Source organism: Populus trichocarpa, chromosome 4, assembly GCF_000002775.5.
Source record: "Populus trichocarpa isolate Nisqually-1 chromosome 4, P.trichocarpa_v4.1, whole genome shotgun sequence".
NCBI lineage: Eukaryota > Viridiplantae > Streptophyta > Magnoliopsida > Malpighiales > Salicaceae > Populus > Populus trichocarpa.
This window is the reverse complement of record NC_037288.2, coordinates 3,612,619-3,626,768: the sequence shown is the minus strand read 5'-3', so window position 1 is coordinate 3,626,768 and position 14,150 is coordinate 3,612,619. Positions and strand designations below refer to the sequence as shown.

General features: G+C 36.1%; 2 protein-coding genes across 6 annotated transcripts; both read left to right on the top strand.

Annotated features, from left to right (window-relative positions):
• Nucleotides 1-320: 320 nt before the first annotated feature.
• On the top strand, nt 321-9,048 carry LOC18097478 (B3 domain-containing transcription factor LEC2). 5 transcript variants are annotated; one of them, XM_024599107.2, is made up of 10 exons: nt 321-582; nt 2,476-2,579; nt 2,677-2,787; nt 3,883-3,964; nt 4,650-6,567; nt 6,684-6,758; nt 7,109-7,209; nt 7,321-7,367; nt 7,450-7,523; nt 8,267-9,048. In XM_024599107.2, exons 5-10 carry the CDS (start codon nt 5,995-5,997, stop codon nt 8,663-8,665), a joined length of 1,269 nt encoding a protein of 422 aa, XP_024454875.2. In that variant the 5' UTR covers nt 321-582; nt 2,476-2,579; nt 2,677-2,787; nt 3,883-3,964; nt 4,650-5,994; the 3' UTR covers nt 8,666-9,048. The 5 variants fall into 5 exon arrangements, with proteins under 5 accessions (XP_024454875.2, XP_024454874.2, XP_024454877.2 ...); XM_024599106.2 differs by having other exon boundaries at nt 2,473-2,579; XM_024599109.2 differs by having other exon boundaries at nt 2,496-2,787.
• A 2,831-nt stretch (nt 9,049-11,879) lies between these two features.
• On the top strand, nt 11,880-14,122 carry LOC7456788 (30S ribosomal protein S5, chloroplastic). The gene is made up of 2 exons (XM_002305093.4): nt 11,880-12,618; nt 13,636-14,122. Exons 1-2 carry the CDS (start codon nt 11,933-11,935, stop codon nt 13,883-13,885), a joined length of 936 nt encoding a protein of 311 aa, XP_002305129.1. The 5' UTR covers nt 11,880-11,932; the 3' UTR covers nt 13,886-14,122.
• The last annotated feature ends 28 nt before the right edge of the window (nt 14,123-14,150 follow it).

Below are 14,150 nucleotides of genomic sequence, written 5' to 3'. Positions count from 1 at the left end.
TGTGAAATTTTTTTTCAGTGCTTGAGTTTCTTGGTTGTCTATAACAATTACACTTGTGACTAGAGGTCATTTTAAAACTACAACAATACAAATATTATATGATTATTAATTTTAAAATTTATAAAATTAATTGAGATGTATGCAAGTTGATCTGAATATTCACATTAATAAAAAAATTATAAAAATCTTGTTTGGAAATGATTATGTTTATATATATATATATATATATATATATATATATATATATATATAGAGGTTTTTTAGAAATATTTTGAATTAAAAATATTAAATTAAAAAATTTTATATTGTAATATTTAAATAAAAAAAATATTTTAATATTATTTCAAATAAAAACTATTAAAAAAAAGGCATCCTAGACTTGAAACTGTCAGGCACCCGGTTTCTACTGCTCGACGGCAATTTACTCAGCTGAACGAGGCTTTGCCAATTCGGTCACTCTTGATTTCAACTATTTCAACGCTCTCAATTCCACGACCCATCACAACAATTTTCAAAGGGAGACAGACAGGCACATACATGCCTTGCCCCCCCACAACTCCTTTTTTTACCACCAGTTTTCAGGTAACGATCACAATTACAACTTCTCCTCCGCTGTCTCTTTCACTTTTATCTCTGTTTTCTTTTTTCTTTGGGTGCAAAGGAGAGAAAGGTTCAAATCCGAGACCACTAGGGGATATCAGAGCATGGGTGTCAGTTGAACTACAGCCTCATTGACTTGGTGTTCTTTTTGTCTACCATCGTGTGATCAAACAAAAAGTCTTTATTAAGTTTTTTAGACGTACTTCAAAGGGTTATATACGAGGGAGTGGAGTCACATAATTCATTCATAGATCAGATTAAGAAAAGATGTCCATGTGTATAGAGGCGACTGATAGTCTAGGTAGCTGCTTCCTATAAACTTATTGCACGGGACTTCATCGACAAACTCTTATTTAACCTGTAGTTATGGTCCACCAAACTATTCTTCTTTCAGGAAAATTTACAAGCAGTTGATATGCATAATTACGTTGGAACTTATTTGTTGTAGAAAGAGGGGAGGAGTTCATGTGTTTTGCCTTTAATTTCCAGTTCTTACGTCACTCTTTAATGCCTTGGTAATTAGTTTGCTAAATGCCCTGGAGAATTTCATTACAAACCACTTTTTATTGTTATTGAATTTCCAGAATTTCTACTGATGGCTGACAATGAAATGTTTAAGTGGAGCAAAACTTAAAAGAGTATCCATACTTTGACATGACTTGGTAGTTTTGAGATTTTCCTCTAGCGAATTGAAGCAACAAGTTCAGTTGTAGCAAGAGTGTTGTTAAAACAGAAACCATTGCATCTAGGATGCCTGATTTGTTATCTGGTCATAAGAAGAAAACTTCTTGAATTTAAATGGAGGTGCTTGACACCATCATAAATGCCATCCTAACAAACAACAATGAAGAAAGGTGCTGAGATGAAGATCCTTTTCGAATGGAATGCATTAATTCATATTGTATTATCAGTTTATGGGATATGTGGAAGTTTCTTCTTGCCAAACCAACCTGATTGTTTGTTTTGAGCCATCGTAAGTTTCTGTTTGAGTTTGTTTATGTGATAATATAAGAATCTTGTAACCAAGATTGTGTCTTTGCAATGGAAAACGAGGTCCTTTTAGTCCAACTAGCCTATTAAATTATTAATGATTCAAATGAAACTTTAAAAGCCAAAGTTCTGAAAACTAATGGAACCTTTAAAAAGAGCTTTCTAAATCTAATCTAGAAATTCTGTTGATCGACCTCTGAAAACCGAAGTTCGATGATACATTGTCAATTAACATTCTAATAATGCTGGGCTTGAATGTTATTGGAATTTGACTTGGCTGTAAAAAGATCAATAATATTACAGCCTCCGAATGCTATGCTACTCAATGTTGAGAAATTTGCTCTGAGGAGGTGGATATGCTGATCTGCATAAATGAATTCCTTTTCTGTCCATCCAATTATGCTTATAATGCTTCCTCGTAGCATATCCAGATCTCTCACAATTTGTTAAGTTCATTAATGCTCCTTTCAACTCTTAACATATCTAGAACACTTACACAGTTGCATTTAGTGATGTTATACGTGACCCATTGCACTCTTAGAATATACAGAACTCTTATATGAAATTAAATTTGTTAAATCACCTTTTGACCTTTGATGTCTCCCTATTTCTCATGCTTTATCTTCCTAAAGGTTTATCCAACCTCAGTGATGAATACGAACTGCGTGAATGGGCTTTGTAGGATATATGATTTCTGGATGTTGCCAATCTGCTTGTTTATGAAGCTGTTTTACTGATTTTTTTAATTTTTTTGATAATTAAAGTGCTTTAGTGATTTGAATATAAAATACAAACAAAATGGCTGTGAATGCCAAATTCATTGCTTCTCACTTAAATTGTCGTTTAGAGCGTAACATTTTGGCCATTATTCAACGTGTTTAGCAGTAACTTCTCGACTGTCGCAGCAACTGACACGGAAGTAGGCAGGTGTTGGATCGATGCTTTTGCAGTTGCATGCAGGCTCTCTTCTCCACTCTATTTAAACACGGGTTGCTGAAAGTCTCTTTGCAAGTCCATCCATCCATCTTTAGTTTCTTCACTTTTGTTATTGCTAAGCTTCCTTTTCTGCTTACAAAATCCTTGTAGTTTTCAATTCAAGAAACCATTGGATTCATAATGGCGATGAATGTTATTTTCATTTGCTGACATGGGAAATTTTCCATATTATAGCTTCCAGAGTCTTGCCTTAGTTGCGCTGTAAGTCAAGTGCACTAGTTCTGCATGCTTCTGACATGCAAATATCATTCCATCTATATTGCTCTATCATTATTATAATGCAAATCAAGATGCTTCATTATGTCCATCTGGGGTATAATGTGCTCTTTATATCTCTATTAAGTAGATTTCATGCAGAAACTTTGTTCTATTTTCATGTCTATTATTTGATTCTTCTAATCATCTCATGTTTTTTTGTGTTAGATTGCTTTGTATGGTTCGAATATCTTAATATCTAGATCATATTCCTGATTTTACCTAAGACAATAAATTTCTCTGGCAAGTTCAGGTGCCGATATTACTTCTTAGGCATCCTTGTCAAAATTCTGCTTCTTTTTATTTCTTACAACATGTAATTCAAGTGTGGTTATGCAAGGTGAAGAATCTGATAGGAAATCTTGTTGTGAAATTAACAGTATGGATGAAGATCATAGGAGGTCTAAATATTTAATTTCAATATCATTGCCATTGCCTATTGACAAAATTGGAAATAATGATAGTCATTTTAATTTCAATATCATTGCTTAAAGCAACCATTGAAGTTCGAAAAATTGTGATTGTGATTTACAGTTGTCAAAGAAAGTTAAGAAAAAATGCATCTTTTACATGTGTTCATGTATCATTTTGGCTTAAAGTTGAAGATTTTCTGTCTCTACCGTTAAAAGGAAGGCTTTGATCTACCACTGCATGCATACAAAACTTAGGAAACAAACCTTCTGTTTAAAATTGGTGGTTCCTTCTGCTTCAATGTGTTGAAACTCTACAATGATGTTCCATTTATAATGGTAGAATTATCTGTTGGAATTGAAGTGATGCATGCATTTAATGCCCAAACAAGAGGTTAGCCGAAATGGCTGAGGTTTTCATGTGGTAATAGATCTTTCAATTTTAAATCTTTTGTTGGCGCATGAGAAATCAATACATTTGCATCAACTTTAGTTCCACAAAAATGGCATGAAAGGTGATCTTCAAGACACATGGGAGCACTCATTTCTTTTTCATAATAGCATAAACTCAGACGTTATGTCAATTGGTCGTGATAAGAGGACTGATTATCTCGTGTTTTATCTAATGCAGTCAGTAGCTAGAAGCAGCTTTAAGCTGTGGACAATCTCAGCTGTTGAAAAGCATGAGGGAGCTGACAACAAACTCATCCAAGGTGACTCTTTTCTATCCGAGGGCGTAGCTTAATCTAGTAAAGTTAATGCTCAATGAACTCTAAAGAGATCTAATCAAGAAAATTTTATTTTGACAAATATAATCCGAATCTTGCACTTTGATGCCCTTACTGATCAGCACATTTTAACTTCCAACACATTCATATTGGCATGTAGCCCCCAATTTATTTGTGTTTGTTCCATTGCATTGGCACCTCATATCAACTCTTTGGTGTATTTGACGACTGATTCTAAAGAATAGTCTGTTTTACGATCTCCATATGTTACATGTCTTGTAGATGTCCAAAGAGACAAATCAAATAGATCCTTGCGTGTCTTTGTTTCTTTTTGTCTGTGCACGCGTGTGTATTATATCTTGCTACTTTCTTTCTCTTGGTCTGAATATAATAATGATTGCTGCTTGGGGATGCCTTGCCTGGCATTTTAGAGGACTTCAGAATTTGCTTAAAAGAATTTTACTAATAATTCCTGTGATCGAGTGAGTCTTGATTGAGTGATTTGCAGTTTCAGTGTGACTGATCAAACTTTCCTTTAATCTCTCAAGTGTCATTGACTAGTCGCCATTTTAGTGAGTGTGATGTTCACTTTAGTCACTCAATCCTTGTATTGACTGTATGTTTTCTGATTTTCCAAATCTAAGCTCATAAATACATTCACTTGATGCAGGATGGACTTGATGATGGCTTTGGTCCTCAGGCCATGACCAACCTGATGTCTACTAAGCCAAATAAGGCATCAAAATGGAAATACCAGGGAGTGGCTGAAAACCATGACAAACAATTTGCAACTTCAGTATTAGCCCCTCAATTTTACTCACATTCCAAACATTATTACCCTCTTTTACTCACATTCCTAACATTACATAACCCCTTATTTAGTTATAAAATTTAAATATAATATTTACTAAAACTGACAAGAGTAGTACTTAGTAGCAAATTTTCTAGTTAATAAAACAAAGCTAACAGAATGAAAATGCAATATGAGCAGAAGATTCAGCGTCGGTGCTGCCGAAAATTGGAAACTGACTGGAAGGGCCAGTTGAAAAAAGGTTCTCCATATCAAAATGGACACAGAGTATTGAATGATGAGTCTTTGGGGCTGTGTTAGCGATCAGAGAGAATCTTGTGTATGCATGTGTGAGTGATGTGTGTTTAAGTAGGTGTTTTGATTTCAAGTGAGCATACAATCTGGTAAGAAAGGGTTATGGGCGGTGCAAGGTGCTGCAAGTTGAATTTCACCATAAACCCTAAACCTTTCATTTAAAATAAGTAACTAGTATTTCCAGTGAGTTTCTTTCTAATAATTCAAGGCAGTAGAATCCCTGTGCATGAGAATAGACAATCATGGAGCTAGCACAGTACACAGGCTTTACGCTTTAACTTTTCCTACTACTCAACATTCTCACCAACGCTAGGTACACTGGCCTTAGTGTGTGCTGAAGAGAGAGAGAGACTGGCAAAGATGGTATATAGAGTGGGAGTGAGATGACTGTTGGCATTTGGTCATCAATGCATTGTTTTGCCATTATAGAATGGTTTTCTGTGCAAGGTTGGCCCAAGGGCTGCCACATTTAAATCAAAGCTGGCGCCAAGTTTCAAACCCTATGCCTCTCTGTCTGAGGTTCCTCACTGGTCAGTTGGGTATCCCAAAACCACCACCCTCCGGCCACTTGTCACTCTCTTCACGCTATTGCACTCTCTATTCAAACCCGTATTTGTTAACTCTAGTCTTCTCTCCCTTCTTGTCTTTCTTCATGGCCTTTAATCTCTCTCTTACTACTCAACCCACTGCATTTCTTGACGAGTTTATCTTGCCTTTTAACACCTGGGTTGTTTCAACAGGCAGCACCTCGCACCGCCCATGACCCTTTCTTACCAGATTGTATGCTCACTAGAAATCAAAACACCTACTTAAACAAACACACACACACACACACACACAGGATTCTCTCTGATCGGTAACACAGCCCCAAAGACTCATCATTCACAACTCTCTTTGTGTCCATTTTGATATGGAGAACCTTTTTTCAACTTTATTCACCAGCACAGGCAACACCACCAATACCACCAATGCTAGCAACGCAATAATGGGTTGTCCTCAGAATTCCCAGTTCTCTTCTATGTATGGACCATTGAGCTACCATTCAACAGTACCTTCAAATTCCGTAACTCAGTCAAACTGCGTTCCGCCACAGTACTATATGCCAGCGCCTTGTGAAAGTCGACAAAATCCATACACGCATTCTCTAGAGAAGCCTAGCCATCATACACCATCTGCAGATCCTTTCCGTCTTGCCATGGCTGGCCAAAATGCTTTTGAAATGCAAAGATCATGCATTTTGCAGCCTAATGCGTTCCAATTAGAGCAAGAAAGGAGAGCTCTTGATGCATACAAGACCAAGGTGGCAAGGTGTAAGAGAAAACTTGCACGCCAAAGAAGCCTTAGTAAAACTTCTATTGGGGCTAGTTCAACTCAAATAATGGATGCAAGGAGATTGGCTTTGCATGGTGCTAGTACTTGTGGCCAAAGAAGCAGGAGCAATACCAGCAAAGATCTTTACGAGTTCTTAACACCTGATAACAAGGTAGGTTCTTGTCAAATCATGAATTTTGGTCACTCATGTTTTTTGTTTTATCTGTTATCTTTTGAAGTTTGGATCTTTTTCTATGTCGTTTAAGAATTTTTCTTGTTTGAGTGCAGAGACTCAGAGCGGTGCTTAGGAAGGACTTGAAGAATAGTGATGTTGGGTCTCTTGGCAGAATTGTTCTTCCAAAGGTATGATTTCCTTGATGAATGAGGCTATTTTTACTTTTTAGTGTCCTGTGATCGTATGCAGATTTTTTGCTTGTTTCAGGTTCTGTGTTCCTTTCTTTCATCATATCCTTTCTTCTAAAAAGACAGAAAACGAGGCAAAATAGCCGACCAATACCCATGTTTGACTTGCTCTTATTGAACACTGCAACATGAATGTGATTTAGACTGCCCAATAACTAATCTCTTCCTGACTCCTCGGTTTGTGCACAAAACGAAAAATGCTAAAGATTCTTTTCCTTTTCCATTTTCCCGTGTTTCTTACAGAGATGGTAACCTCTAATATTCAAGTTTTTTCTTGCATGTCAATCCAGAGAGAAGTAGAGGAAAATCTTCCTGTCCTAAATGATAAAGAAGGAATCCTACTTTTTCTCAGAGATGTATACTCTAACCAAGAGTGGGCCTTAAAGTTCAAGTGAGCCTTTGGATGCTACGTTTTTCTTCTTCTTTTTCCTTTAAACTACTACTCCGAGATGTTCTGTTGCCTATTAAAGACAGGTTTTTTCTCTGTTGGTGACTTATATAGGTTTTGGTCTAACAACAAAAGTAGGATGTATGTTCTTGAAAATACAGGTAAACTCACAGCTAAATCTCTTTATTTTGGATCTATTTCATTCTAAATCTCTAATACACGTATCTCTTTTACATTCCACAGGAGAATTCGTAAAGCAAAATGGGCTGGAGACTGGAGATTTCCTTACTCTTTACGAGGATGAGAGCAAGAATCTCGTGAGTTTATCTTCCTTGTTACTTACTGCAATGATTTTGGTAATTTAGATTATGACCAAAAATTACTTAAAAGTGGGATTTGAATTTTGTAAAAGGCACGAGTTTGTTTTGCTATGTGACAATGCTTCCCTTGACCTTTTCTATGATGCTGACACATCCTTTGGAAGGATATGAAGGGATGAAGACAGGCAAATTGCGCTAAAAACGACAATTTTAGCAGATGATGCGTTGGTAATTAAACTGCCTTACCATATACAACTTGGAAACTCACTTGGGTGGCACGAGTGCTATCTCTGTGGGGCTGAGGAGAGGGTCCTACCAGTACGGTGATGCCTAATTGGCTGAACACATAGGGCATGACATTGAGTTACTAAGATTGCATTTTTACCAACAACTGAAAGAAAAACACACAATTAGTGCATCATATAATTAAAGATAAAATTATCTGAAACACAAGTTTTGAGTGCAAAAATTTCAGTCGAATTTAGATTGAGCTTACCTGTCGAGGACTGGTCCATTTGGCCGTCCATAGCCTACTACATGTACTAGTAGAACCTAACAGCCTGTGCATGCATGTGAGCCATGGATAACCTGGATGGGCAGTCAAGACGCATCTGCCCCAAGTCCTCTCTAGGTTGAGTTTGATAAAGTGAAGTGTATGTCTTTGCCTGATTAGTTTTCAAACAAATGTTATTGCAAAATCATGAATAACTTGTTGATGTCTTTTTCATGCGAGGAAGCAGTATTTCTCTATCACAAAAGTGGGAAAACCAGCATCGGTGCCATCTCAAACACCACAGCCTATTAACCACAACTCTAACTGCCTATACACCCCGCATATGTGCCAAGCTAGGGATGAAGAAAAATCATCTTTAGCACTACTTATAGAACAACTTGACCAAAAGGAGCAAGAAGAAGCTAACAGCCTCGTGGCTGTGCCTCCGGACTCTGCTTACACAAAAAACGAACTAACCAACAATCCTTTCAACAACTCAAGTACCTATTCCCAACCAGCATCTTCAGCTATGCAACCTTCTTCACCAAATGGTAAAATGAAGGCGGTAGATGATTCTCATGTCGATGACTGCTATACTGGTCTCGGTGTGCTCCCTGATGTCTACCGATTTAATTTTTCGCTATGATCATGAATTGGATAGCATTAACAATAAATATCAAGATTCATAACATGAAAGAAGATGGGGTGACAACATTGTCAAAGCATGGTTGATGCAACTAAAAGGTTGAGTAATCAGTTGTTGATTGTAATACGACCGCTAGCAATATATTTTCCCTGATGTTTAGGAGGACATAGAGAAGAGACATTCTTTTTTAACAAGGGTATTGGATATTAGAAGTTCCTATCTTGTTTTATTTTTTCTTTTTTAACATGGAAAAGGAAGAACAAGAAAATTTAAAGAGAAGACATTTGTAATTGGGGAGGTGGTTTGTAATTGCATTTCTGATGTAAATAATCCTTTTCAATGGAATTATTTCCCATATCAATAAACAATCATTTGCTAGCAAAGGTGAGTGTCTTTGTTAACACAAGTATTTTCTTTTATTGCACTTTAGGTCATGACCTAGCGAGGGGAAGGGACTTGTTTCTTTCCTCTACACCAGGATTCGATCCTCTTTGTGCATGCATGTCACCCCCACGGTGTCTTACCTGCCCACTGAGCTTGCAGGGTGTTCAGTGAGCCCGGAGATTAGTCGTGGTGGCCTGGATACCCCGAGTTATAAAAAAAAAAGTATTTCCTTTTATTTTCTTAACAACTTGTTGACATAACTTGCATGCAGCATTGTTTAATGAAGTTTTTTTTTTCTCTTTTCTTAAATAATCGAACTCGATGGACTTCATTCCTAATCTTGTTGAAAATATGACTTCGCGTGGATGTACGGGGTTGAGTGTTAGCAGGGTCAGTTTCTTTTTTCCAAAAAATAGGGTGTTATTTTTTTAGATAGTAACAAAATTATAAGGTTATAAAAATTTTCTTTTTGAATTTTTAATTGGGCCCTTTTAAATTTTTTTGGCTATATTATTCTCAAAATATTTTTTGTCTTAAAAATATTAATAATAAGTGATTCTTTTTAATTTTATGAATAAATCAATTATCTTTAAAATATTTATAAAAACCCTTCAAAATAGAGGTCAATTGGTTAAAGATACAAATTAGAGATATTAATAGGATACTTTTAGAAATTAACATTGTATAACAAACAAACAGGTAAAAAAAATATCATTATGTTGAGTGCTAATTTCTTTGTTATTTTTATTTTATTTTTTTTTTTCCTTTTAAAAAAATACCTAATAAAATTGGAGAAAAATTTTACACAAAACATAGGGCTGAGTAGTAACAAGTCTCTCGTGGAACGAGATACACTTTAATATTTCATCAAGACTTATTATGATGAAGTTTAGATGTGGGTGGCTAGTAGGGAAACGTAGCCTATTGCTACCTTTTCAGCTGGTAGGATGGTGATTTGTCTATAGATGGTAAAACAAGAAAACAATAAAAAAATAAAAAAAAGCACACCGTATAAAAAAATATTTTAAAAATTATACAAAAAATAATCTTAAGAGAGTCAATCTGCCTTCATGATAGCCTTAGGATAGGCTGCCATCAACCTTAGGTCATGACACTATTGAATACTTGCAGTGTAAAATTTTATCCATGTCCATGCTTGCACGAAAATATTGCCTTTATAGGTATGTCTTTAAATATTTATCATTTTTTGAATTTGTGAGAGATTTTTATCAACATTTTATAAAGAAAAATCCATGATCTTTTGGAGACAATTTGTCGCAGTACTTGGAGACAAATGGTCATGGAGATCTGAAGATATAATGGAGATTCAATGGAGATCTTGCCAAGGTAATTTTATGGAGATATCTTATGTTTGGAGACATGAATATGTATTATTTTTTTAAAATAATTCAAAAGAAGATAAATATACAATTTCTAAGATTTATTTTATCTGAGGTAGTGTATCATGAAATTTTTTTCTTGTTTGATCATATTGTATCTCATCCAGTATAAATTCTTGAAGGTATCCTTTTGAGATCAATTTCCTATTTTTTTCATAAGTGTATGACGCTCTTTTGTGTTATGTTCATGATTATGGTGAAAAAAACATAACTTGTTGGGAATTTCTTGTGTTTGAACCACTTTTTATTTGAGGTTGATATTGCGGGGAGTTTTTTTTTTAATGGCAGCCAACACCCCAGCACATGTTGTTGTGAGAGATGTGGTAATGAGATTGGAGAATGTTAGGTAGTCATGAATATGTTTCTGGGTGTTTTTTTTAGATGCTAGTGTTAGATATTAATGGTGTAATGGAGATTCTACTTGTACGTGAAAACTTGAGTGGTCTTGTCTAGTTACATTATCTTTTTTTTTTATTTTGTTAGCCTTGTAAGTTATTTGTAATACTTGTAACATACCTCTTGTATCTTGTAATTTCTTGTATCTATATAACTTAACCTTTTCCAAAAAAAAAAAAAAAAACAGAAGAAGAAAGGAGTGTTATATCCCTTTTAAAGAATTGTTCCACGAGAGTGGCTGGTAGAGCAGTGTAGCTTACTCTTTCGACTGGGTGGCGTAGCCCGGCTACCCTTTCGACCATCAGGGTGGTGTTTTATGTCTGGATGGTGAAATAGGAGAGTGATAAAAAATGACGCACCGTGTAAAAAGAATGTTTTAAAAATCATACGAAAAATAATCATGAAAGAGCTAGCCTGCCAAAGCAGCCTCGACGTGGGCTGTCCAAAGCAGCCACAAGGGTGGGCTGTCATCAGCCTTATGCCATGGCACTATTCATGGACAAACTGGACTTATACTATTCACTGAAACAGTAAATTAATGAGCTTAAAATAAATAATTCATGGATGAGCTGAAAATTTATACAAAAATGATTTCGGGAGTCAGCTTCACACAGGCAGCCTCAATCTGGACTGCCCGAGGTGGTATCGGTGCAGGCTGGCCAAGGCAGCTCTGGTGTGGGCTGCTGCCAGGCAGCAGCCTATGCCCATTTTGGAGGTGCTGCCAAGGTTGCATTTTTTCTTTCCGGTATCATCAATTCCAGATGTTGGTTTGGAGCTCAAGAAAATTTACTCTCTCCTTTTAACTTTCTAAATTTCAATTTTAAAGTCTAATATTTAAAAATATTTATTATTTTGAATACATCAGGTGTGTTTTTAAAATTGGTTTTTTTTCAAAAGAAAAAACCTATAGAATAAAGTAAAACAAAATAAAAGGAAATAGAACTAATTTACTTCATTGAAACTACAGGTATAAATTAGGGACTGAGTTATATTTTGTCCTCAAAATAATTCTCTTGTTTTTGCCCTTTATCCCCTCCTTTTGGGATAAGCCCTGATTTCTCACTTGATCCTCCACGTACACGCATCAATGGCCATCACCACTGTAACTCTCTCCTCCCTCTCCCTCCACTCCACCACCACACCCCGCCTTTCCTTCATCAAGCCCACCTCCAAACTCCACCCTTTATCCCTATCCATCTCACCCAAATCCTCGTTTCTCTCCCCCCTTTCTTATCACCCCAAAATCATAACGATAATTACGAAAGCCAATTCGAGTGACATTGACACTTCCTTCTTTGACAATCTTAATCCAGAAGAAGAATTTGTTTATGACCCACCAACTCCACCCGAAGACTACATTCCTCCACCATCCTTTGATGAAGGTCCAATCGAAACTGAAGAAGAAATTGCTGCAGCTTACGAGGAACTTTATGGTCCTGCATATAGTGGAGTTAGTGTTTTAGGCAAGGATATTTATGTAATGGATTCTAAGGTTAAAAAAACTAGTGGGTGGGGCTCAAGAGTAAAGAAGGAGAAAATTAAAGATGGGTTTGACGAGAGAGTTGTTCAAGTTCGGAGAGTAACTAAGGTTGTTAAAGGAGGGAAACAGTTGCATTTTAGAGCTGTTGTTATTGTTGGAGATAAACAAGGTCGAGTTGGGGTTGGAGTTGGAAAAGCTAAGGAAGTTATTGTTGCTGTCCAGAAATCAGCTCTTAATGCTAGAAGAAATATCATTACTGTGCCTATGACAAAGTACTTGACTTTTCCTCATAGGTAAGTCTCTTTTCTTGAAAGTTTTAATTTTTTTTGTCGAAATTGGTATTTTTATGTGGTTCTATTGATTAGTGTGAATGTCGATTTTGTAATCTGGGCTAATATGGTGATGGTTGCATTTGGTTCTGTTCGCATTTTTGTTTAAGTGTGATGGCTATGCTTCACGGTAAATTTTTCTTGAATATTTGGTTTTAAGTGAGTTTTGGATATGTAGGTGCTAAGGATTTTAGGGTCTGATTGATTGCGAAATCTAAATTTTTGTATAGGAAAGTTGTTTGGTTTCGTTGAGAATATGAAGCTATTTTAGGGTGTTTTGGAGATGGTTAGTTTGCAAAATTTGAGATAGAAGCTATTCAGTTAAGTCTTCTTGTTATTCTTAAATAAAACTGCAGTTTATGGGAGTATTCTGAACAGAATCTTGCTGTAGAACCCTGTTGCCTAGGAGGTGAAACGTGAATCTAATTTCTGGAGTCGATTGGCTCTATAGTTTCAAGTTATACGCCTATGAAATAGGATGTATTTGCCTAGGAGGTGAAAAAGAATGTGGTATATCATCTCAAGTCAATTGGCTCATATATTTCAAGTTATAACTCTGAAGATAGGTTGGATATGCATCTGCATTGCTTTCTATTTTCTCTTCTACAATGAACTTTTGTTTTTGTGGGCATGTGTGTTGAGAGCTGCAACTGTCACTTTGAACTTTACAAGATACATGATTTACACCAGTAGAAGAAGTTGCTGACATTTATGCACTTGGTTATAGGGTATGATTGCTAAGAAAATAAATTTTCATTTACTATGAGACTGGAGCATGTCCAGAGCCTTTTTGGTGCCTATTTGAGAATGATAAAGATATTGGAACATGATGGATGCATAATTCACAAGAATACTCCTGTTTTACCCTGCTCACTGGAGCATGTCTTGCATTTTACTCATTTGGGTTTTGATTTAATGGATCAAACAATTTCAAATATTAGCTTATTCAGTAACAAAGCATTTTTAACAACTGAATGGCAGATCTGAGGGAGATTTTGGGGCAGCGAAGGTGATGCTCAGACCTGCTTCACCTGGTACTGGAGTGATTGCTGGAGGTGCTGTGAGAATTGTTCTTGAAATGGCAGGTGTTGAGAATGCATTGGGAAAACAACTTCGAAGTAAGAACGCCCTCAATAATGCCAGAGCCACAGTTGTTGCAGTGCAAAAAATGAGGCAGTTCAGTGAAGTTGCTCGTGAACGTGGGATCCCAATGGAAGAACTGTGGAAATGATGTGTTCTGAATGAGCTTTGAAGATTTTTTTCCCCTGAACAAACTTTATTTTTGTTCCTCCTATGTACATTATGTACAAGGTATTTGTAGTTATAGCAGAAACAAGAACAAGATTAAGTCATTTGTCTTTCATGTTTCATGCCAAAGTGTGTTTTTTAATTGTCCTGAATGATATTTTGTTCGTCTTTCCTTGACTATCTGGCAGATCGTAATTGGAAACTCTACAACTGGTTAATAGCTGTTTTAGCATTCTACCTCTATGGCT

Excerpts from the sequence above, each read along its gene's own strand:
- LOC18097478 (XM_024599110.2), top strand. The coding sequence starts at position 5,995 with ATGGAGAACCTTTTTTCAACTTTATTCACCAGCACAGGCAACACCACC. Across the intron at positions 7,210-7,320 it reads GAGTGGGCCTTAAAGTTCAA|GTTTTGGTCTAACAACAAAA; the intron begins GTGAGCCTTTGG and ends TGACTTATATAG. Across the intron at positions 7,368-7,449 it reads GTATGTTCTTGAAAATACAG|GAGAATTCGTAAAGCAAAAT; the intron begins GTAAACTCACAG and ends TACATTCCACAG.
- LOC7456788 (XM_002305093.4), top strand. The coding sequence starts at position 11,933 with ATGGCCATCACCACTGTAACTCTCTCCTCCCTCTCCCTCCACTCCACC. Across the intron at positions 12,619-13,635 it reads TACTTGACTTTTCCTCATAG|ATCTGAGGGAGATTTTGGGG; the intron begins GTAAGTCTCTTT and ends ACTGAATGGCAG.